This window comes from Dromiciops gliroides, chromosome 1 (genome assembly GCF_019393635.1).
Source record: "Dromiciops gliroides isolate mDroGli1 chromosome 1, mDroGli1.pri, whole genome shotgun sequence".
Taxonomy (NCBI): Eukaryota; Metazoa; Chordata; class Mammalia; order Microbiotheria; family Microbiotheriidae; genus Dromiciops; species Dromiciops gliroides.
In genome coordinates, this window is record NC_057861.1 from 741,677,833 (window position 1) to 741,703,143 (window position 25,311).

Consider the following 25,311-nt stretch of genomic DNA (forward strand, 5'->3'; position numbering starts at 1 on the left):
AAATAAGATTGGGGCAGCTAGGTGGCGCAGTGGATAAAGCACCGGCCCTGGATTCAGGAGTACCTGAGTTCAAATCTGGCCTCAGACATTTGACACTTACTAGCTGTGTGACCCTGGACAAGTCACTTAACCCCCACTGCCCTGCAAAAAACAAACAAGATAAATAAGATTGAAATACTTAAGGATTCTGATCAATACAATGTCCAACCTCAATTCTAGAGGACTGACAATGAAATCTGCTACTCACCTCCAGCATCACTTAGCATAATGCTTGGAACATAGCAGGCATTTAAAAAAACATTTGTTGACTCAGTAGAGAAGTGATGGACTCAAGAAGCAGACTAAGACACGGGTTTTTGGACATGGCCACTGGGGGAATTTGTATTGCTTGATTATGTGTACTTTTCAAAGGGGGGTTGTTTTTCTTTTCTTTTTCCTATTGATTGGGGGTGTGATGATAGGAGAGAAAATAAATGCATATTAACTGAAAAAAAAACAAAATGAAATTTAGAAAAATGAAGCATGGGTAAAGGGTAAATTTAAAGATCTTGAATAAAGCAGGAAAATTTGACATCAGAACAATCACTGAGTCTTGGTGGGAATGGAGTGAGAGCTTGAATATGGCTGAGGAAAAGGAATTCCTTCAACAGAGCAATAGATAAGGTATGTAGAGTAGAATTTTATATTTAGAAGATACATTCATATGAAGAAATCTGGGAACACAAAAGGGACATATTGGAGAAGATTTGAGAGTGAGTATCGACTAAAGGAGAAACCAAACTTACATGGTTAGGGAGGTATACTGCAGACCACCTGGACAGGAAATAAGATTTGTCTGGAAAACATCTCAAAATTGGCATACCTGCCAACTAATTAGACATTTGCTATAGCGCTTGCGCTCTCTCTCTCTCTCTCTCTCTCTCTCTCTCTCTCTCTCTCTCTCTCTCTCTCTCTCTCTCTCTCTCTCTCTCTCTCTCTCCCTCCCTCCCTCCGCGCCCCCCCTCCCATCTCCAATCAGTTTCCAACACATACCTACCATCCTGGTGTGAGCCCCATCACCTCACATCTAGCCAATCCCCCTCCCATAAGTCTGACCACCATAAGCCTCTCCTTGTTACAGTCCTCCCCTCAAATGTCAAATTGATCTTCCTAAAGTTCAAGTTGGACCATGTCACCTGTCCTCTTCATTAAATACCATTGGCAGGAGGCAGCTAGGTGGTGCAGTGGATAAAGCATCAGTCCTGGATTCAGGAAGACCTGAGTTCAAATCCGGCCTCAGACACTTGACCCTTACTAGCTGTGTGACCATGGACAAGTCATTTAACCCTCATTGCCCCACCAAAAAAACCAACAACAAAACCCACCATTGGTTCCCTATTGCCTACAGCCTCAACTATAAAATCCTCTCTTTGACTTCTAAAGAGCTTTATAAAGGGCTATCCCTCTGCTCTTTCTAGTCTTCTTACACCTTGCTTTCTTCCACATACCCTATGATCTAGTGACACCACTGGCCACCATACACGGTTCTTCATATAAAACACTTCATCTGGGGGCAGCTAGGTGGCGCAGTGGATAAAGCATCGGCCTTGGATTCAGGAGGACCTGAGTTCTAATATGATCTCAGACACTTGACACTTACTAGCTGTGTGACCCTGGGCAAGTCACTTAACCCTCATTGCCCCGCAAAAAAAACAAAAACAAACAAAACACTTCATCTCCCAACTCCAGGCATCCTTTTCTCCATACCTGGAATTCACTCCCTCCTCATCTTCACCTCCCAGTTTCCCTGACTACATTTAGATAAAACCCCACCTTCTTCAGGAAGCCTTCTTCATCCCCCTTAATTCTAGTGCCTTCCTTCTGTTGATTATCTCCAATTTATTCTCTCTATAGCTCGTTTGGACATTGTTATTTTCATGCTGTCCCGCCCCATGAGACTGAGCTTCTTGAGGTCAGACTATCTTTCAACTTTTCTTGTATCTCCAGGGCTTAGCACAGTGCCTAGTACATAGTAGGTGCTTTATAAATACTTCTTAACTTACCTGTGAACCAGAGAGCTCCAGTGTTTTGGCCAGATGAGGGCTTTCTCATCGGACATAGTGATACTTTCTATTTCCCTTTTGGTACTAACATTTGTCCCTTCCTGAGTCATCTATTTTGCCTCCTCACTGAGGGTTCTAATCACACACACACACACACACACACACACACACACACACACACACACACACGCACGTAATCTCTTCTAATTCTGCAATATCATCATGAATTTATTTTGCATTGATTCTGCATATATTTTGTACTGATTTTCCTTTGTATTTTTTGGCAACTCTCTTGGCTGATCCTTGTGGCTAAAGGCTTAGGAAAAAATGTCTCTGCCCATCTCCAAATGCTTCCCCTAACTCCCTGGGATGATGATATCATAGAATCTTTGAGTTAAAGGGACTTCAGGGATCATCTACTCCAACATAAACCCGAAAATGAATTCCCTCTACAGCACACACAACACTTGTGTTCTCCAGCCTCCAATGAATGGGAACTCTCTCATTACCTCCTAAGGCCACCTATTTCACTTTGATATCGCCAAAGGGCCCTTAAAGTCCTTTCTCCCTAATAATAATCACTCACATTTATAGAATGTTTTAGTTTGCAAAGCACTTCATAATATTATCTCGTTTGATCCTTATAACAACTTTGATTTTTAGGTGCTGTTGTTATCCTTACTTTACAGATAAGGAAACTGAGACAGACAGATATTAAATGATTTGCACAGGGTCACACAGGAAGGATCTGTGGCAAGATTTGTATTCAGGTCTTCCCAACTCCCAGTCTAATGCTGTATCCACTGCGCCACCTAGCTGCCTTTAGTTAGAAAATTTTTCCTGGGGCAGCTAGGTGGCGCAGTGGATAAAGCACTGTCCCTGGATTCAGGAGGACCTAAGTTCAAATCCAGCATCAGACACTTGACACTTACTAACTATGTGACCCTGGGCAAGTCACTTAACCCTAATTGCCTCACCAAAAAAAGAAAGAAAGAAAGAAAGAAAGAAAGAAAGAAAGAAAGAAAGGAAGGAAGGAAGGAAGGAAGGAAGGAAGGAAGGAAGGAAGGAAGGAAGGAAGGAAGGAAAGAAAGAAAGAAAGAAAGAAAGAAAGAAAGAAAGAAAGAAAGAAAGAAAGAAAGAAAGAAAGAAAGAAAGAAAGAAAGAAAGAAAGAAAGAAAGAAAGAAAGAAAGAAAACTTCCATCCAGTGCTCGAAGTCCTGTTCTCTGGGGCCGAACAGAGCCCGAATAATCCCTCTTCCACGAAACAGCCTTCCAAGTACTAGAAGGCATCAATCTGTCTGCTGTATGTCTCCCAAGTATTCTTTCCTCCATATGAAATATGCCTCCCCAGGGTCTTTACTTGATTCTCATATGGCATGAACACAAGGCCCGTCACCAGCATAGGATAAGAAATTTTGAACTAGAAGCCACCTTAGATGTCCTATAGACAAACCCCTTCATTTTCATAATGAGGAAACAACCCCAGAGAGATTAAGTAGGCTTGCCCAAGCTCACATGGGCAATAAATGGCCAAGCCAAGACCCAAGCCCTCTGTCTAAACAGACTGCTGCTGTTTCTATTTTCACCAAGCTTCCTGCTAATATCTACTTGAATGAACAGCCATGAAACTGGTCCATCAGTACATAGATCGTAGACACACCAGAGCCGTGAATGGGGCCAGAATCAAATAGAAGGAAGAGTGGGATGGGTTTTTCTTCAGACTGGATTGATTATTTCATTGGGTTTAGGGAACATTCAGTGAATGAACTCTTTGTCAGTGCAGATGAGTACTTGCTCTGAAGCTCATAATATGAGAGTTGCATGGGCACTGAAAAGTTAAGTGACTTGTCCAGAGTCACGAAGATAGTACCAGTGATGGGACTGAAACAAGGTCTTCCTGACCTAAGGCCAGTGCTCTTTCCCCTCTACCAGGAGGCCATTGGGATTGTACATCACCTTTAATGGTCCTAAACTTCTCCTTTAAACCAAGACCTGTCTTTGTAACAACAGCTTTCTTCTGTTGTTACTACTGGGCTAAGTCAAGGAATACCAAAGATTGTGAAGTTGAAGGTCACCTAAAAGGGGAGGGAGGGGCACATGGCAGCCTGGGAAACGCTACTACATACCAGCAATGAGTAATTGTGAAGGAGAACAGGCCTCAGAGAGATGTCTGACCAGAAAAGGAGGTTGGTCACTCATATTTCAAGAGAGAGAGAGAGAGAGAGAGAGGTGATGGACAGTTGGTGTGCTAGACTGGTGTCCACCAAATGTCAAGAGATCTAGGGAAATGCCCCATGGATGCTAGAGAGTGGATACCTAGGGGGACCTTGGAATGTAAGCTCCTTGGAGCCTAGGTTGTCTCTTTGTCTTTCGTTCTATCCCTAGCACATAGTTTAAACATTTAATAAAATGCCTGTTGACTTGACTCAAAGACATGGATAGAAGCAGTACAGGATGAACTGGGTTGCATATCACTGGCACGAATATCCCCACTGAAGATGCCATGGATCGATGCAAAGATTTGAATAAACAGATTCTTTCATTTTGTCTTCTGGAAGGACTCAGCCACCATGGGGGACGTGTGCCTTGTGTACCTATTCTCCTGCCAGAAAGAAGTCCTCTTGATAAGCTAATGTTCTTGTTTACACATCAGTCTCCTATGCTTTGGGTCAGTGGGAATCAATACCCTGGAGTTTGATCTCCTCAGGGTAGACTGAGAAATCTGAGCCTTGCCTGTTGTTATTCAGTCATTTTTCATTTTCAGACTCTTCACGACCCCATTTGGAGCTTTCTTGGCAGAGATATTGGAGTGGTTTTCCATTTTCTTTTCCAGATCATTTTACAGAGGAGGAAACTGAGGCAAAGAGGGTGAAGTGACTTTCTCAGGGTCACCCAGCTAGGATGTGTCTGAGGTCCTATTTGAACTTATAATCTTTCTGACTTCAAGCCCAGAACTCTATCCACTTCACCACCTAGCTGCCCATGCCTTGGCTAGACCCTTTCAATAGCTGCTAGTGGGTCTCCCAGCCTCTAGTCTCTCCCTTCTCCATTCCAAACTCAACTGCCAAAGGGATCTTCCCAAAAGCACAGCTCGGACCCTCTCACTCCCCCTACTCAATAAACTCCAGAGGCTCCTTATGACCTGCAGGACCAAATGTAGTCGTTTGTTCAGCTTTTAAAATCTTTTGCAACCTGATTCCTTCCTACTTTTCTAGTCTTCCTACTCTTTACCCCCCTCCACCAACTCTATGATCCAGAGATGCTGGCCCCTGCTGTTGCCTGCACACAACACTCAATGTTGCAGCTCCATACTTTTCACTGGTGGACTCCTCCTGTTTTCCTGGGAATGCTCTCCCTCCTCACTTCTACCCACTCTCAGTCTGGCGCCTCCCTTCCACACCACTGCCTTCTCTCTGAGATTGCCTCCCATTTAGACTGTGTATATCATGGATGTGCCTAGTTATTAACAAGTTGTCTCTCCCATTAGAAAGTAAGCTCCTGGAGGGGGCAGGGACTGCATTTTTGTTTTGGTTTTTTGCCTGTATATCCTTGGTGCTTAGCATAGTGCCTAACACATAGTAGGTGCTTAATAAACTTAACTTAGCTTCCCAAGCTGGTGACTTCCAAGGTGCTACCCCTCCATGCAGCCCAGAACAACCAAATCAAGCATGGCCCTTGGCTGCTAACAAGCAAAACCTCCATATCGTTTAACCAGTCCATCTTCCCTCCAGGCTTCAGGGACGTTGCCTTTTCTCTCCTCTAAGTGCCTTGTTTTTATGGGGAAATGAATCCCTTTGGTTTCTGGAGTTTTTCCAAATATAGAGCTTGTCTTCTTTTTTCATGAATTCTCTTGTGCATGGAAGAGTTGGCAGGAAGGCACAAGCCATTTCTTTGCACGCCAAGCTCTGGTAGTCGCCGGTTATGAATTGTTGAGTTATAATTCTAATGTAGTCAGAGGCCGGTGATGTCTCCCTTCTCTGTCTCTTAGAACAGCAACAGTTAACGGGACTCTGGAAAGGGAGTAAGTGACTGACTGCTTGGCATACAGTGTATCATGGGTTTAGACCCTTGTTGTTGTTTCTGTTATTTTTTTTTTGAGGCAATTGGGGTTAAGTGACTTGCCCAGGGTCACACAGCTAGTAAGTGTTAAGTGTCTGAGGCCGGATTTGAACTCAGGTACTCCCAGCTCCAGGGCCGGTGCTCTATCCACTGCGCCATCTAGTTGCCCCTTGCTGTTATTTTTGACTCATTGGACTTAAGTGAGGCAGAGCTGTACAAAGCCATCTGCCTCACACCCTCTTCCAGAGTCATCAAAGACACTTATGGTCTAATATATGGTATAATGGAAGAATTGCTAGCTTTGGAGTCAGGGGCTGTTGTTCAATTGTTTCAGTCATGTCTGATTCTCTGTCATCCCATTTGTAGTTTTCTTGGCAAAGACACTGGAGTGGTTTGCCATTTCCTTCTCCAGTTTATTTTCCAGATGAGGAAATTGAGACAAACAGGGTTAAGTGACTTGCCCAGGATCGTACAGCTAGTAAGTATCTGAGGCCAGATTTGAACTCAAGAAGATGAGTCTTGCTGATTCCCAGCCCAGCACTCTACCCACACTGTACCACCTTGCTGCCCTCTGGAGTCAGAGGACCTGGTTTCAAATCCTGACTCCACCATTTTATTCAGTGTGTGAGTTTCAGCCTCAATTTACCTAATCTACAAAATGAGGGAGTTGAGATAGATGACTTCTAACTGAGGTAGCTTCCAGCTCTGTATCTACAAGACCATGCTCCCTCTTGAGCAAATATCTCTTCTGCTTTTTGGATATAATTCTTCCATACACAATCCTGCCTATCAAAGCCAGGAATTCTTGACGGCATCCAAGGTTTTTTGTTTTGTTTTTGAAAGGGCTTCTCACCGATTGTTTAGTTACTCTGAGTGGGAAGAAGTCTCAGAGGCCATTGAGTCCCATCCATAACTGAGTAAGAAGACCCTTCCAAAATAAGTTTGGGAGGGGGGCGGCTAGGTGGCACAGTGGATAGAGCACCGGCCCTGGATTCAGGAGGACTTGAGTTCAAATCCAGCCTCAGACACTTGACGCTTACTAGCTGTGTGACCCTGGGCAAGTCACTTAACTCTCACTGCCCTGCAAAACAAAAAACAAAAAAAAAGTTTTGGGGGCGAGAGGAGGCCCTACTTAGGCACCATCATTACTAGGGAAAAGAAAAACATAAGCAAGGTGGCAGAGGTCTATCTTTCTAGTTTCTGTTTCTATCATGTTTTCTACTGTGTCTTTTAATTCAACAAGCATTTATAAAGTGCCTATTGTATGCTAGGCATGATGTTGGGCTCTGATGATAAAGACCAGACAGAGGAAGGGAGGGAGGGGAGAGAGAAAGGCAGACATAAACATAGACATAGACATAAACATAGACATAGACATGGATATGAAGCAGTTCCTGCCCCGATGGACTTTACATTCTTTTTTTTTGGGGGGGGGGCGGGGCAATGTGGGTTAAGTGACTTGCCCAGGGTCACACAGCTAGTAAGTGTCAAGTGTCTGAGGCTGGATTTGAACTCAGGTTCTCCTGAATTCAAGGCCAGTGCTTTATCCACTGCGCCACCTAGCTGTCCCAGGACTTTACATTCTTAAAAACAAAAACAAAATAAAACTTTCACTGATTCCTTTTGTTTTTATATTATGCTTATTTTCATATTATTCACCACTTTCCCCCACCTTTAGCCCCAGTGATCCTTCTCTTGTTACAAAGGAAAACAATTAAGCAAAAACAGCCAATATAGTGACTATATCTAAGTGTCTATGCCACACTCCATACCCATTGCCCCCCCATCTCTTGCCACTGGACCTACGAGGACAATGCATTCTTCATCTCTTCTAGGGGATCAAGATAAATCATTACAGTTACATATCCTTTTGTCTTGGGGAGGGGGCAGGGAGGGGAGGGAGGGAGAAAAATTTGAAACTAGAAATCTTATAAAAACAAATGTTGAAAACTATCTTTACATGTAACTGAAAAATAATAAAATACTTTTATGGGGAAAAACAATGCAAATTAAACTTTAAAAAATTACATAGCCTTTGGTTTGGTCTTATTTACATTTACATTTACATTATTATACTTAATTTGTATATTGTTTTCCTAGGTCTGTTTACATCAGGCTGCAAAAGTTCAGAAAGTCTTCCCATATTTCTCATTTTTGTTGCTCTTTACAGGAAAAATAATAGTCTATCATTGATTTACTATCATTCGTTCCACTGTTCCTTGATCCACTGACACCCACTTGGTTTCCAGTTTTGTCATGAATATCCTGGCATATATGAGAACTTTATTCCAATTTTGACCAAGGAACTTAGATGCTGCTAGGCTGTGGGAACCAGCATTTTAAGTAGAACCCTCAAGTAGGGTTCTAGATCTTTTACCAAATGGTCATTGTCTGGATTTGAAAGGTTTAGCTGAAGTGAACTCTCCAGGGAAGTGCAGTGCGCTGAAAACAACAGTCAATCTAATATTCCTGGCTAGAGTCAACTTGCTCCTGTTTAGACCTTTCAACTTCTGGACCCTCAAGTCCCATCAGAGTGCTTGAGCACCAGGTGGCTCTCATCAATGACCTATTCAAATGAAGCCATGTGTGAAGTCTACTGTCATGGGGCAGCAGCATCCAAGGGGCCCAGAGAGGGGGAAAGAACTTCAACACAGGATTCCCTGGTTCTAAAGGCCACAGGACAATTATTGCATGACCTTGGCCAAGTAACTTGCACTGGCTTCCCTGGCTTCAGTTTCCTTGACTGTAACATGAGTGGGTTGTTCTACATATGTTCTGAGATCCCTTCTGACTTGGGATCTATGGCCCTATGATTCTCTGGGGACTACCTTATATATTTCTTTTTTTAGGCAATTAGGGTTAAGTGACTTGCCCGGGGTCACGCAGCTAGTAAGTGTCAAGTGTCTGAGGCTGGATTTGAACTCAGGTCCTCCTCAATCCAGGGCCAGTGCTCCATCCACTGCACCACCTAGCTTCCCCTACCTTATATCTTTAAAAAAATAATTTGTATTACTGTCTTTTGTCTTTGCATCACCTTCATTTCCCAAAGTAGCCCTCCTTCCTCTTCTCCCCCAAGAGTGGTCTCTGGATGCAATTTTGAAGAATGGCCAGATTAGTCAGGGCTTAAAAGATTCAAGAAGACCCTGCATCTCTCCCCTCGGATGTCCCTGCCCCATCCTCCTTCTCCCTCAGACTGAAGCACACACACACACACACACACACACACACACACACACACACAACATCTCATCTATCTTACTTTTCTTTTTCTATTTTTGCAGAAAGAATATTCTCCTCAGTCCAGGTTTCACAATGAAAATGGAAAACATAGTATGAATGGTTCAGGTAAGTCAGAAACAAAAGCATCTAGAGTTACCCAGGGCAGAGAGCCTAGAAGAGTGACCTTGTTCTTCCCAGCTCAGAGGTTTAACCCTTTGGAAGGTACCCCTAGAAGAGCGTGTGACCTTTCCAAATGAACCTTACTTGAGGTCCTCCTTGGCTCCCCACTTTATCGAAGGCCTAATTTTTTTCAATTTAAGAACCTGAGATGGGTAAGTGCAGTCTGAAATTTTATTCAATCCTTGTAACTATGATGATATAATGTGATTTAACAAAAGCAAAGAACACTTTCCCCTTTTCTATTGGGATAGCTACTGGATTTCATTGGTATAAGAATCTCCCAGTCTTTCTACCAATGGAGGTCAGTACTTTCTTGACAAGTTATGGTCTTCGATTGTTGTTGTTTATCCTTAATTCTTGAAAAGGACCATGACATCAGGGTGATGTGATGACTTGTAATGAATTGGATTTAAGTGAGGGAGGGCTGTGCAAAATCACCAACCTCACTCTTTCCTCCAGAGCCATCAGAGTCCAGTGGCAAGATATGCATCAGGATGCCCAAAGATGGCCCTGGATGTTTGTGGGAACTGGGGTTAAGTGACTTGCACAGGCTCACACAGCTAGTAAGTATCTGAGGTGAGATTTTAACTCAGGTCCTCTTGACTCCAAGGCCAGAGAGTGCTCTAACCACTGCACCACCTAGATGCCCTGGTCTTAGATAGTTGCTTAGAGCACTGAGGGATTAAGTGATTTGCCCTGGGGTCACATAGCCAATATCAGTCTGAGGCAGAACTTGAATCCAGGACTCCTTAGCTTCAATGGCAGCTCTATATCCTCTATACCAGGCTGCCTCTCTCTCTCTATCTGTGTCTCTGTCTTCTCTCTATGTGTGTCTCTGTGTGTCTCTCTGCCTCCATTTCTCTCTCTTTCTCAGATTTTCTTCTTATAAAAATATTTGGGAGCAAAAATATTTGGGAGCAGCTAGGTGGTGCAGTGGATAAAGCTCCAGCACTGGATTCAGGAGGACCTGAGTTCAAATCCGGCCTCAGACACTTGACACTTCACTAGCTGTGTGACCCTGGGCAAGTCACATAACCTTCATTGCTCTGCAAAAAAAATAAAAATTTTAAAATAAAATTTAAAAAATATATTGGCATTTAGAGCCAAATTAAGATGAGCACTGATCTGGGGGCAGCTAGGTGGCACGGTGGATAAAGCTCCATCCCTGGATTCAGGAGGACCTGGGTTCAAATTCGGCCTCAGACACTTGACACTTACTAGCTGTGTGACCCTGGGCAAGTCACTTAACCTTCATTGCCCCCCCCCAAAAAAAGATGAGCACTCATCTATATAGCTAATCCAGATTTTTCCTCTGGTCTCTCTCCTGCTGGTCTTCCATCCTTCTCTTACTGCTGCTGCTGCTGCTACTATCCTCTATTTCATGGTAAAATTCAGTGTTTTTCTTGCTGCTCCTCCCATGGCTACCACTAAGGTCTTGACAGCCTTCCCTCTAATACCCACTTCCCAGCCACCTACAGTAATGATCTGATTCACTGTCCACAAGGGGGTCAGTAGGACAAGATATTTCCTCCTCCTCCTGGTTCTTAAGCCCTGTGCTTGCCCCATTGTTCTCATGAATATTTGTGGTTAAGTAAAAAGAAAACTGGCTTTGGAGTCAGGGCACCTGGATTCAAATCCCTGCTCTTCCCTTTATTACCCGTGTGCCCCTGGGCAAGTCTCTTCCCCTCTGTGGACCTCAGTTTGCTCCTCTGTAAAATGAGAGGGTTGTACTAGAGGTCTGTGCTTCCTGCTTTCAGCCGATGGCCCCATGATCCTGTTCTGCTCCTCATAGCACAGAGTCTTTTCTTTTAACTTTCCGACCTCTCTTCTCATCAGAAAATTTTCAGTATTGGGTCATGTAGCCAGCTGACTGTCTAGACTCCATACATTGCTCCTCAAAAAAGATTTAATGACATGGGCACAGTTTGCATATTTGACTGTTACATGTAGGGGGATGCTGGTAAATGTTTAACATCCAGATCTCTAGAGGGGAAGAGAATGTACACTTGGTATATTTATAAATTAAATCTGCATGGGTGACACTTTCCCCATCACTTTCTTAAGTCTAAACAATTAACAAATGAATAAACCAAGCCCTGGTGTGTGGCATTGACTGATCCAACTCGTATATAAATACTCATGCTGAAAATTTAACAATCAGTTCTCCAGAGCCAGTATAATCCGGTGCCAGCCCTGTTGTGTGCCATTGAAGGACAGAGAAAGACCTTGACAGTTGGCCCATTTCCTCCTTGGGCCTCAACAATCAAGCTCGTGGGTTATCTCTGTAAGGGGCACATTCTTTGTCTCTTCTCTTTCCACTTGCTAAGACATTGATGACATCTCCAAGATCCAGGAATGCTTGACTAAGGTTCACATGGTCCCTGAAATAGCTTTTGTTGCTCCTTTCCCAAGGTCATAGAATATCTTGAAGGAAACCTGAATTTCTCTAAGTCCTTCACTTGCCACATGGCTCGGGCTGAACGCTATGTGAAGGGAGCTTGTTGTGCTCTCATAATCCAAGGCCCTTCCCAGGGAAACAGAGAGGGCTTCATTTCAGAAAGGCAACATTGCCCTCCTCCCATCTACCTCCCAGCCATTTGTCCCCTCCTCCACTCCCACCCTGCCTGTGATTCTCTATCTCGGGTCTAGAACGGCTCTGGGCTATTGGGGTGGGGGTGGGGGGTCTCTAGAAGGGGAGGGGGAGAGGAAAGGGAAATGGGGAAATGTAGACAAAGTCAGAACGAAAGATACCGATACAATTAGCCCAACAAACAAAAGTCTCTTCCTTTCAGAAGTAACCCTTTTTGGGGGCGGCTAGGTGGCACAGTGGATAAAGCACCGGCCCTGGATTCAGGAGTACCTGAGTTCAAATCCGGCCTCAGACACTTGACACTTACTAGCTGTGTGACCCTGGGCAAGTCACTTAACCCCCATTGCCCCGCCAAAAAAAAAAAAAAAAAGAAGTAACCCTGTTTGACCCAGTCTCCATTCCCCACTCTGGCTCACCTAGAATGAAGAATTACAAATTCTATTCCCTCATCCAGAACCTGGCTGGGGGTGCTGTGCTCCCATTGAGCACTTCCCAGTGAGTCCTTTGGGAGTTCCCAAAGGCACTCCTATTTTTCTTTTTATTTATCCACTCATCTTTTTATTCTCATTTTTTCATCATTTTTCTTTCTATTTATCCACTCATGTCCCACCTTCTTCCTGGGAAGATGGGACAGACTAGGCAGCTTATCTCCCATGATGCTTCTTGAAAGGATATTAAGAGCCCCAGAACTGTAGAAATGTCAGCCCCTGTCATTCTTTTGTTGTTGCCTGAATCCTGCCACATTATTCTTTTGGCTTTCTTTTTCTTCTCTGGGTGAAAAGCGCATCCCCCAGATGAGTTTCCCTGTATTTCTTTGAATTCTTGGGAACATGAGATCATAGACTGAGATCTGTAGGGGACATTTAGGGGACGATCATTTCTGACTTAAGTGGTGGGAAAGAGAAGGAAGCACAAAAGTGCTGCTGTTCACATTAGAGCATCCTCTCTCCTAGACTGATAACTGGAAAGGTCACAGGTCATAGATCTAGAGCTGGGAAGGGCCTTAGAGGTCATTGAGTCTAACCCCCTTCATTTTACAGAGGAGGAGACTGAGGACCCTAGAGGTGAATTGACTTGCCCAAGGTCACACAGCTAGTAAGTGTCTAAGGCAGGATTCAAACTCAGGTGTTCATATTCATCATTCCTTAAGGAGGAATTCATTCATTCTCCTCTATTCAGTTCAATTCAGTAATCACTTATTAAGTGGCTGTCCTCTATTAGGGCCCCGTGGCCAGATGTTAAAGATGCAAAAGCAGACATTAAACAGCCCCTTCTCTCAAGGAGCATTGTCGTTGTTGTTTGTCCTTCATTCTCAAAGAGTGCCATGACATCCGGGTGATATTATGAATTGGATTTAAGTGAGGCAGGGCTGTGCAAGGTCACCAACCTCACTGTCTCCTCCAGAGCCATCTGGGTCCAACGGCAAGATATAGATCAGGACAACTGGAGATGGCCCCGGATGTTTAAGGCAACTGAGGTTAAGTGACTTGCCCAGGGTCACACAGCTAGTAAGTGTCTGAGGTGAGTTTTGAACTCAGATCCTCTTTATTTCAGGGCCAGTGCTCTATCTACCGTGTCACCTAGCTGCCCCTCAAGGACCATATATTCTACTGAAAAAATTTATTTAGAGAAAAATAGGAAATACATAAAGCAATTACAAAGTCATTTGGTAATCATGATGAAGGATCGGGGTGAGGTGGGCATTTGGGGAAGGAGGTACCTGCACCAAGTCATGGTGAAGATGAAAAATAGGGTTAGAGGGATGCATCAAAGGGAAAGGAAGAAAGAGAGGCCCTTGTCATCAGAGACATTTCAGAGTGCAGGCTTGTGGAGGGGGAGCAATTGTGGGGGATGGTGAGGCTGAGGATGTGACCCTAGAAATGAAGATTATAATCCAGGTTTTACATAGCATCTACCTCCTAGAGTTGTGGTAAGGTACAAATAACACGTAAAGTGCTATGAAAGCCTTAAAATGAGCTACATAAGTATATAGCATAGATACACACATATATACATAGCTATATAAGTTATATAAATGCTAGCTATTATTACTGAGAAATGAGAGATTACTACCTAAAGGATAGAGGGAGGAGGAGAAGGAGGAGGAAGAAGAGAAGAAGGAGGAGAAGAAGGAGGAGGAGGAGGAAGAGGAGAAGGAGGAGAAGGAGGAGGAGGAAGAGGAGGAGAAGGAGAAGGAGGAGACAAAGGAGGAGAAGGAGAAGGAGGAGACAGAGAAGAAGGAGGAAGAGAAGTACTAAGTGTTTTACAATTATTATCTCATTTGATCCTCACAACAACCCTGGGAGGTGGTGTCATTATTATCTTCATTTTACAGATGAAGAAACTGAGGCAGGCAGAATTTAAGTGACTTGCCCAGGGTCACACAGCTAGTAAGTATCTGGGACCAGATTCGAGCTCTTGTCCTGACTCTGCCAAGTCACCATGGCGGCAGCAGCAGCATCTATGATTACAATATAATAACAAGGAACATTTTAAAAGCACTTTAATGGTTGACACACAGCTTTACATATATTATCTCAATCCCCTCCTCCCCAGCTAATAACTCTGGGAGGCAGGGGCTACTTCATGCCTGTTTTACAGCTGAGGAACCTGAGGCTGAGAAAGTATAAGCAGCTTGCTGGGGACCATACAGCTAGTAACTGTCTGAGGCAGGATTAGAACTCAGATCTTCTGGTCTCCCAGTCCAGTACTCTATTCACTGTGACACAATAAAGATTTGGAGTGGTGGTGAAGATGGATGGATTGAACCCCCAGAGCACAGAGGTCCTTGGGTGATGGAGGCAGGAAGGGGTTTGGAAGAGGCTGTAAGGAACAAGGAGAATGCCTTGGGCTCCTCCTGGCTCAGTGTTCTGGGGAGGGCAGCAAGGAGCACAGCCTGTCCTGGGGAGCCAGGTTTCCAAGAGCCCAGGAAGATAGAAAGAGGGTAAAGTGAGGAGCTGCAGGATAAAGGGGAGCTTCTTATTCGAGCCTGGTTTTCTCTTATCTCTTCTTTGGGGCCAAGTATGTTCTTTGTAATTTTGTACAGTTCATTGAAGACTCACCCCCACTGCACAAAGGTGGAAGGAAGGAGGGCAGGGTCTGTGGGGGCAGAGCCTTGAATACATTGTCAGATTTGGGGAATGTATTGATGTTCTTCACAGAGGTGTTTTTTGTTTTGGTGTGGGGTTTTTTTACTCTTCTTTTTCTTTTAAAAGATTCTTTGTTGTAAGAAATGGTCTTCTGGGAGAGGCAAATGAAAGGCAAATGGGGAAATGTAGGCAATGTCAAAACAAAAGCTTTCAAAAATAATAGAGAGGGGTCCATCAGGGCTTGACAGAGTGATGAATAGTTGTCCTTGGGAAGGGGGGTTGCACAGCCATCCTCACTTCTTGGAGCAGTTTGCCTGGCTAATTCCAAATAAATGGATCTCTGCAATGTTAATGTAACCCCCAAATTCCTGACTCCCCTATTTGTCAGTGTTCTTCGACTCTCACCAAAATTACTTTGCCCTCATTTTGTGTGTATATATGTATGTGTGTATATGTGTGTATGTATGTACATGTGTATATTAATATATGTGCATATGTATACATGAATATACACATATATGTATATTCATATATACATACACACATGTATGTATATATATAATTCATTGTCTCCCCCAAAAGTAGACTCTTTGAAGGCAGGAAGTTGGGACAGTGGACAGAGGGCTCAAGTTGGAGTCAAAGCACCAAATATCAAGACCCGCCTCTGCCACTTACCTACCAGCTTGACCTCAGGCAAGTCACATGTCTCTCTGGGTCTCAGTTTCCTCACCTGTCAGATGAAGGGATTAGGTGGCATGGCTTCTGAGGTCAGTCAACAAGCATTTATTAAGTGCTTAATATGTGCTTAGCACTATGCTAACTGTTGGAAATACAAATTCAAGAAGAAAGATAGTCCCAGCCCTCAGAGAGCTCACATCCTAACGGGCATACCATAAGGGCTTAATAAATGTTGAATTGTTATTTGATATATGGACCCTGTTCTTGAGAGGGAGCCTCCCCAGGGACATGACCCTGACGAGTTGGGAAGAAGGCTTCCTGTCTCTACCTAGCACCTATGACAGTCAGTTTCTTGAATGCCCTACAATCCCCTCTAAAGGGCTGAAATTGAGGGGGGAGGAGACAACCTGGATTCAGGAAGAAGCCCCTCCTTCACCGTTGAGGCATCTACAATTCAATTCACCTAAATGCATTAACTGCCTCCTACAAGCCAAGCACTACTAGGTTCCGGGGATAGGGAAACAGAGATGAAGCCATCCCTACCCTCAATGAGCTTACATTGTGCTTACATTGTACTGAATTGTGACTTTTTCTTGCCTGCCCTGCCCCCAATCAATCAATCAACAAGCTTTATTAATTGCCTACTATGTGCCAGGCATTGTGCTAAACAATAGGGCTACAAAGTGAGGGGGGAGAGAGGAAGGAAGGAAGGGAGGGAAGGAGGGAGGAAGGGGTGAAGAAGGAAGGAAGGAAGGAAGGAAGGAAGGAAGGAAGGAAGGAAGGAAGGAAGGAAGGAAGGGAGGGAGGGAGGGAAGGAGGGAGGAAGGAAGGAAGGAAGGAAGGGAGGAAGGAAGGAAGGGAGGAAGGAAGGAAGGAAGGAAGGAAGGAAGGAAGGAAGGAAGGAAGGAAGGAAGGAAGGAAGGAAGGAAGGGAGGGAGGGAGGGAGGGAAGGAGGGAGGAAGGAAGGAAGGAAGGAAGGGAGGAAGGAAGGAAGGGAGAAAGGAAGGAAGGAAGGAAGGAAGGAAGGAAGGAAGGAAGGAAGGAAGGAAGGAAGGAAGGAAGGAAGGAAGGAAGGAAGGAAGGAAGGAAGGAAGGAAGGAGGGAAGGAAGGGAAGGAGGGAAGGAAGGGAAGGAGGGAGGGAGGGAGGGAGGGAGGGAGGGAGGAAGGGAGGGAGGGAGGGAGGGAGGGAGGGAGGGAGGGAGGGAGGAAGGAAGGAAGGAAGGAAGGAAGGAAGGAAGGAAGGAAGGAAGGAAGGAAGGAAGGAAGGAAGGAAGGAAGGAAGGAAGGAAGGAAGGAAGGAAGGAAGGAAGGCCCTGCTCTCAAGAAACTTTCATTCTATCAGGGGAGACAATAACAGCTAGAACGTATATAGCACTTTAAGGTTTGCAAAGTTATGTGTGTCATCTGTTTGATCCTTACAGGAGACCCATGATGCAAGAACCATTATTATCCCCATTTCACAGATGAGGAAACTGAGGCTGGGAAGTTAAGTCACCTGTCCATGTCACAAAACATGTACACATATAAGTACCTATTTTAAAATATGAGGTGCTTGTCTCTATTGACATCAGCAGCAAACCCCACCCAGCAGGCAGACCAGAGCAGAGATGGCTGGGCAGTGTGCCCACTCAGGTTAGACAGCTATGGTGGGCGGGAGACAAAGTTCCAGGCAGACAAAGGCTACACACAGGTCAGGGGGCTGACAGAAGAACCAGGTCCACTGGACCATGGAGAGCTCCAGGCAGCAGCTGTTCGGGTGCTTGACTAACTTTGAATACTTAGCCAGAGAAAGTTGCCCTCCCACATAGTAAACACTTAGTAAATGCTTATTGACTGACTGACTGATTTGGACTTACCATTCCTTGAATAACAACTGCTGGCATTTCTTATTGCCCCTTAATGATAACAAAGCACTTTCTACACAGTATCTCAGCGGAATCTCCCAATAGCTCACTGAGACTCATCCTCCAGACACTGGGTGATTCAAAACAGCTTGGACTCTTTCCGAAATGTATTGATCAGGGAGCAGCTAGGTGGCGCAGTGGATAAAGCACCAGCCCTGGATTCAGGAGGACCTGAGTTCAAATGTGGCCTCAGACACTTGACACTTACTAGCTGGGTGACCCTGGGCAAGTCACTTAACCCCCATTGCCCACCCCCACACACACACACAAAAGAAATGTATTGATCCCCTGTATAACCTCTATCTGATTGCTTACTGCCTTAGGGAGGTGGGAGGAGAGGGAGAAAAAGAGGGAGAGAATTTGGAACTCAAAACTTTAAATAAAAATGTTTATTTTTTAAAAATGTATTGCTCAGTAATTAGTCTGGATATGAACATGTTATGGGCACTAAATTCTATCATTTCACCCTTACATTTCTCTAAACTACAAGAATTCCTTTACAAATTGGATTTGACTTCATAGTCCTACAGACCCTGGCTAATGAGTGATAAATGATTGAAAGTATTCAATTCTTTGTGAATCACCCTGTATGTTTAACTCCCATTTACAGTCGAGGAAACTGAGGCTGAGGGAGGTGGAACCTGGAGAGCTAAGTGGGCTGGCTATGGTCACTCAGCTAGTTAGTGGCAGGACCTTGCTGTCCAGGAGGCAGGCTCAGCACTCCGTCCCATGCTCCATTCTGCTCTCCAATGGCTTCTGCACTTTTCCTTCCTGTAAACCATTGCTCACCTTGAGGGAGGACTTTCAATTCTGCCATGTACTTTCCTCCTCACCTCCATCTTGCAAGGCAGGTAGGCAAGAATATGATAATCCCCATTCTCTAGATGAAGAAACTGAGGGTCAGAGAAGGTCCTTCCCTATGCCTGAACTCTCTTGCCTGATGGAATCCTCACCAACCTTCAAGGTCTGGCTGGTTTCAATGCCATTTCCTCCCCCCAGGGATCTTTCCTTACCCTCACACCTACCTCTACCCCCAGGCACCAGCCAGCTGCGTCTCTCTTCCTCCTCTGAGATCTCTCAGACCTTTGGTCAGCCCGTCTTGCCTTGTGCAGCCCTCTGTGTCTGTCATGTCTCTAATTATAAACAACTTGGGGGAGGGGGCGAGTTGGCAGCTAGGTGGCACAGTGGATAGAGCACCAGCCCTGGATTCAGGAGGACCTGAGTTCAAATCCAGCCTCAGATACTTACTAACTGTGTGACCCTGGGCAAGTCACTTAACCTTCACTGCCCTATAAAACAAACAAACAAAAAACCCTCAGAGGAAGAGGTCTGGGCTTATTAATTCCTCCCCTCTCTGAACTAGGTAATTGGGGCTCTTTATAAGTGTCTGAACTAAGGCCCAAGGTGTATTCCAAATGTGCCCCTCATCTGTTCGGGCTGTCAAGAAGCCCCACGCCTTGTAAGCTGATATCTGTAACTCACAGGTTTAGCACTGGAAGGGACCTTAGATACCATTGAGTCCAGCCCTCCCCCCCATTTTGCAGAGGAGGAAACTGAGGTCCAAAGAGATAAAAGATGAAAGGAACATTAGAGGTTATGACACCAGCCCCTTCATTTTACAAAGAATAAAACAGAGGCCTAAAGAGCTGTGACTTACCCAAGGACACGCCAGGAGCCAGTGAAGATAGCAGTGAGATTCTGTACCCAGATCAGGGCTTCTTAAACTTTTTCCACTGAAGACCCCATTTTGCCCAAGAAATTTTCACTCGGCCTGGTTATACAGGTATATAAAATAGATCTCTATAGCCTTTTACTGGGGCCAAATTTTTCACGACCCCCACATTCAGTTACAGTACCCCATATGAGGTTTAAGTTTAAGAAGCTTTGCCGGGCAGCTAGGTGGCGCAGTGGATAGAGCACCGGCCCTGGATTCAGGAGGACCTGAGTTCAAATCCAGCCTCAGACACTTAACACTTACTAGCTGTGTGACCCTGGGCAAGTCACTTAACCCCCAATTGCCTCACTTTAAAAAAAAAAAGAAGCAGCTTTGCTCTAGAGGTCTCTAGAAACTGAGGCGATAAGAAGTTGAATGAGTTGTCCAGGCATAGGATCATAGGTTTAAAGCTCCGAGTAGCCTTTATAAACCATTTCTTGATTGCTTACAATGAGGAAACAGGCCTGACGTAACCAGAAGTCCCCCTGAGTCCTCCACAGGGTAAACAGGTTGATGGAGGGGAGGGACGACGGTGCGGGGGGGGGGGGGGGAGGGAGCAAGGGGGGAGGGGCGGGGGTGTTGGAAGAGGGGGCAGAGCCCATCCTCTGGGAGCCCCGCCTCTCTCCGGAGGGCAGCCTCCCTGCGCAAACTCTCCCCCACCCCCCACTCCCAGTCTGTTTCAGAATGCATTTTAGCTCCTGGATTTGGCAGCAGATTTCTCCCCGTTGGGCTTTGCTTAAGCCAATGATTGAAATGAGCCGGCCTTCCTGGAATGGAGGGAGGGGGCCCAGGAGGGTGCCAGACTCCCAGGAAGCTTCCTCTAGTAGCGGCAGAGAATTAGATGACCCCTCATCTGTGCCTCATCTGTGCTTAAGCTCTGCGGCGTTCTCTTACATAGTTTGTTTCTTCTTTTAAAGTTGAGAAGGAAAATGAAACAGTTTAGGACTTCACGCAATTCACAGTCCAGCCAAACTAGGCTCCTCGCTATTCTTTACATCTCCCATCTCCCAGCTTTTGCCCTCATCTCCAAGCCCAGAAAGTCCTCCCTTTCCAGCTCCATCTCTTGGGATCTCTGGTTTCCCTCCATCCTCAGCTTAAGAAGTACCTTCTGCATGAAGCTTTTTCTCATTTCTGCCACCATCATCTCCCCATTACCTACTGAATAAAGGATAAGGTCTTTTGCAAGGCCCTCTCTAATATGGCCTCAAGCTCTCTTTTTTAAAAAGTTTAATGTTGCCTTTTCTTTTTATATTAGCCATATCCCTTACATCCACCTCGAAACTGTCCCTTGAAGAAAAAGGTTTAAGCAGTTTAATAATTATTTTAGGGGCAGCTAAGTGGAACAGTGGATAGAGCACCGGTCTTGAAGTCAGGAGGACCTGAGTTCAAATATGACCTCAGACACTTAATACTTACTAGCTGTGAGATCCTGGGCAAGTCACTTAACCCCAATTGCCTCACTAAAAAAAAAAAATAAAATAAAATTTAATAATTATTTTAGAGGATTTAAACAATTTGATAATATGTTTAGAGTCGATGTTTTTTTAAATGTAAACAATTTGATAATTTTAAATTTTGAAAATTGTTTTTAAAAGATCTAAATTTGATCCTTTTTAATGTGATAATTGTTTATGAAAGATCTAAACATTTTGATCATTTTAATTGGATAGTTGTTTTTAAAAAGATTTAAACAATTTGATAATTTTTAAATTGTATGAGTGTTTAAAAAAGATTTAAACAATTTGACAAATTTGATACAGATTTAAACTGCCACAGTGTCCATGTTTTATATGATGTTCCAGATTATTTGATCCGTGCCTCTCTATATCAGTCCTCTGAGACTGAGGTTACAATTCATTTAGAATTCAGCTGCTTTACTGGTGTTTTCCATCATTTCTGTACTCCTTGTGTTATGATATATAATCATAGCTTTAGAAATGGAAGAGATTGGGCAGCTAGGTGGCCCAGTGGATAAAGCACCTGCCCTGGAGTCAGGAGTACCTGAGTTCAAATCTGGCCTCAGACACTTAACACTTACTAGCTGTGTGACCCTGGGCAAGTCATTTAACCCCAATTGCCTCGCTGAAAGAAAGAAAGAAAGAAAGAAAGAAAGAAAGAAAGAAAGAAAGAAAGAAAGAAAGAAAGAAAGAAAGAAAGAAAGAAAGAAAGAAAGACAGAAAGACAGAAAGAAAGAAATGGAAGGGACCATAAAGGTCAGTTAACCTAACACCCTAATTTTACAGATGTGAAAACTAAGGTCAAGAAAGAAAGGTTAAGTGACCTACCCAAAGTCACACAGATAATGACAAAGATAGGATTTGAATCCATGCCCTCTGACTACATCTTGTGCCACAGAGGACATGAGTTCAAATTCTACCCCTGGCGCATATGTAACCTTGGGTAAGCAAGTCACTTCATTTGCCTAAGCCTCAGCTTCCTTGGCTGTGAAATGAGTGTGTTGGATTCAATTACCTCCAAGGGCCTTTTCTTACTCTAGTCTGTGATCCTATCATCTGAACATACACAGTGACTGGCTACAACACTGGAAGGCGACCAGACTCTGGCTAAACTGTTAACACCTGCTTCTGTCCTCCTGGTTCCACATTATTCCACTATGCATCAGTTCATACATGTCTTCCCCAGACTCTCTGAACTCCTCGTAGTCTTTGTTATTCCTTCTTCTTCATCCATCACCATCAGTTCAGCCACTCCCCATAATGACAGACACCCACCGGATTTCCAGCTCGTTGCTACCTAAGAGTTACTATAATTATTTTTATATACATGAGCCCAGCCTTTCCAACCTGGTCCATCACCCTACATGCATCTTATGAGCTAGTGACACTGGAGTCCTTGCTGTTCCTTGAACACACACACACACACACACACACACACACACTCACTCACTTTACCACCTCTGTATCTTTGCTCCTGATATCCTGGATGCCTAGAGTTCCCTTTGCCACTATATTCCCAAGCAATCAATCAGTAAGTATTTATTAATTTATTTATTAACAACAACAACAAAAAACCACTATGAGAAGCAGTTTGGCGTGATGGAGAGACAGCCTTGAAGCCGGGAAAACCTGGGTTCAGGAGCTGCCTCTGACATATACTGCCCATGTGACCCTGAGCTTAACCTCTCAGGCTTTGTTTGGGTAATTTTCTAAGACCAAAACATGAAACTGTCCTACATTCCATCAGTATTTCCATCATCATTGTTCAGTCTGCCTGACTTTTCTTGACCCCATTTGGAATCTTCTTGGCAAAGACACTGGAGTGGTTTGCCATTTCCTTTTCCAGTTCATTTTTACAAATGGGGAAACTGAGGAAAACAAGGTTAAGTGACTTGCTTAGGGTCATACAACTAGTAAGTTTCAAAGGCCAGATTTGAACTCGGAAGATGAGTTTTCCTGACTCTGGGGCTGGTGCTCTATCCATTGCACCACCAGGCTGTTGATTTATAGGCACCCAAAATTATAGGTTTAGCGCTGGAAGGAACTTTGGAGGTCATCTATCTAGCCCCATCTCTTCATTTTACAAGTGAGGAAACTGAGGCCCAGAAAGTCTCAATGATGCTCCAGTGACTTACATAGATTGTAAGTAACAAAGTCAGGATTTGAGCCTTGGTCCTTCTGTGACTCGGTTTCCTCATCTGTGATGCTACCTGTCCTATCTTCCTTCCAGGAAGACTTTGAATGAAGATAAGTGGTTGTTATCCATGCTGGCCCTGCGATCCCAGCAGCCCAGCCCTCTAACAGTAACATAATCCCCCGAAATCACCCAGGAAAGGTTTCGTGAGAGGAGTCGATCAAAATGTACCGCCTGGCAGGGGAGGGCAGGGGCTGTGCTGAGCCTGCCCATCTCACATGACTGCTTTCTGTCTCTGAAAAGATCTCACTGAAGTGAGAGAGAGAAAGAGAGAGAGAGAACGCTCGCTCAGTAGCAGAGATCCTGCCAAAAAGCTCTGCATGCTTGCCAGCATGTGCAGCCTCCGAGATTCAACTAGCTTCCCCCGTGCCCGGCCGGCACTCATGGCCCAGAGAGATGTGGGGATCAGAGTGCCCCCCGAGGCAACAGGGCTCTACCGAGCCATGCTGGTCAAATCAGGTAAGAGCAAGCTTGGCATGGGGTCCTCTCCCCTGCTCCCCAGCTGGGCAAAGAATGCGCTTGCCTGCTTTCCCGTGCAGGCATCCACCTGGGCACCTGTCCTGGCCCCACATTTTCCTGGGCATCTGCATAGTGCCGGAGAGCACTATGACGGGATCCCAGCCCCACTATGGACATGTGATTCCTTAGTATGTCAGATTTGAAAAGATTGCTGGCTTTATACTTCTCCAACTCTGTGTACTATGATTAGCAAGGGGGCATTTCTTTGGTTTCTTTCCTTTTTTTTTTTTAAACAAGTCCTGTAGTCCAGGTAAGGAACTACTTTTAATGGGAAAATAGCTTGCCTTTTGGAAAGGGGAAAGGGGAAAGAATGGTGCCTGTTTCTCTTACGTTTTGAAGATTTTATTTTGAGTCAAATGCTTTCAATAGTCCTCATAATCCTGCAGGCTCAACCTTCTTTCTAAATCAAAAACCTGATTCATGAGAAATCAGCCAGCGTGCCTTGGTCAAGGGCAGAGAGGCAGACCCAGCTTTGTAACCAAGCGAGGCGCCCTGAGCTCCCGACTGGGGCCCTGCCAGTTGTGGGCACTGGAGCCCAGGGCTAGCTCAGGCTTTTTTGTGTTGGCTTCTGGAACCTTGGGAAACATCAAACCAAACAAAATTGGAGGGAATCGGTCTGATTCAGGGGCTCCTGGAGTCAATCATTCCAGGACATGCTGAGAATAGCTAAAGAGAGACTCCAGAGCCTTTGCTGGGACCCAAAATGCTGCTTTCCCAAAGAGCCCAAAGCAGCCTTTCAAGGTTGGTTAATCAATTAGCCAGTACTGATTGAGTGTTCACTGTCTGTAGAGCTCCGGGCTGGGTGCAGGGAATGAAAAAAACAAAACATTGAAATCCTGGAATGTTTGAACTGGAAGAGAATTCAGAGTTTCTCTAGCTGTCCCACCCCCTGCCTATTTATATTCCTGTGGCACCTGAAATTCAGAGAAGTAAAGGGACTTATCCAGGATCACACAGCTTGTTAGTGGAACAGTTGGGACTAGAACACCAAGCCCCTGGTTGGCAATTCAGCATTCATTCAGGTATATCCTCTAAAACTCAGTTCAAATGCTACTTCCTCCATGAAGCCTGCCTTGATCTCCTCCCACCACACACACACACACACACACACACACACACACACACACACACACAGAGAAAGAGAGAGAGAGAGAGAGAGAGATAACCTTATCTAACAGTAGAATCAATTGCCTGAGGAGGTAGGGGGTCCCCCCCCATACTTTTATGACCATTCATCAGATATGTTGTAAAGGGAATTCTTGTTCAAGTATGGCTTGGATTAAGTATCCCCTGAGGTACCTTCCCATGGTGGGGCCCTTTAATTCTCTTTGATGCTTTAATCAGGTACATACCTTTCTAAAGTTATATTCTAGACATAAGTCCCATCCCTCCAAGTCTCCATCCTGTGGATGAAGACAAAGTGCCTCCTTCCCTTGGGACCTCTCATTCATCTTGCTTATTACCCATAATTTGTGCTCTTGTGCATGGATCTCCGTGATCACGGATTCTGTTGCTACCTTCTTTCCTGTATTTTTGGCTCCTGAGAATTACTGGGCATCTCTAACTCCTTATTGTAACCATGCTCTGTGATACTGAGCTTGGGAATATGTGACGGTTGTTTTCTCCTTCTACTCTTGCCCTTGTCCAGTTTTAAGCCCCTTTCTT

General features: G+C 44.6%; 1 protein-coding gene across 2 annotated transcripts in view; it reads left to right on the forward strand.

Moving 5' to 3' along the window:
* FAM107A (family with sequence similarity 107 member A) overlaps nucleotides 1-25,311 on the forward strand; it is a 135,980-nt gene that overhangs the window by 78,706 nt on the left and 31,963 nt on the right. The window contains exon 2 of one of the 2 annotated variants that reach the window (XM_043967936.1): nucleotides 9,383-9,446. In XM_043967936.1, coding sequence (XP_043823871.1) covers nucleotides 9,383-9,446 — 64 coding nt within the window. Of the gene's footprint in view, nucleotides 1-9,382; nucleotides 9,447-23,371; nucleotides 23,587-25,311 lie in introns of those variants that run through there. The other variant, XM_043967929.1, reaches the window with a different exon arrangement.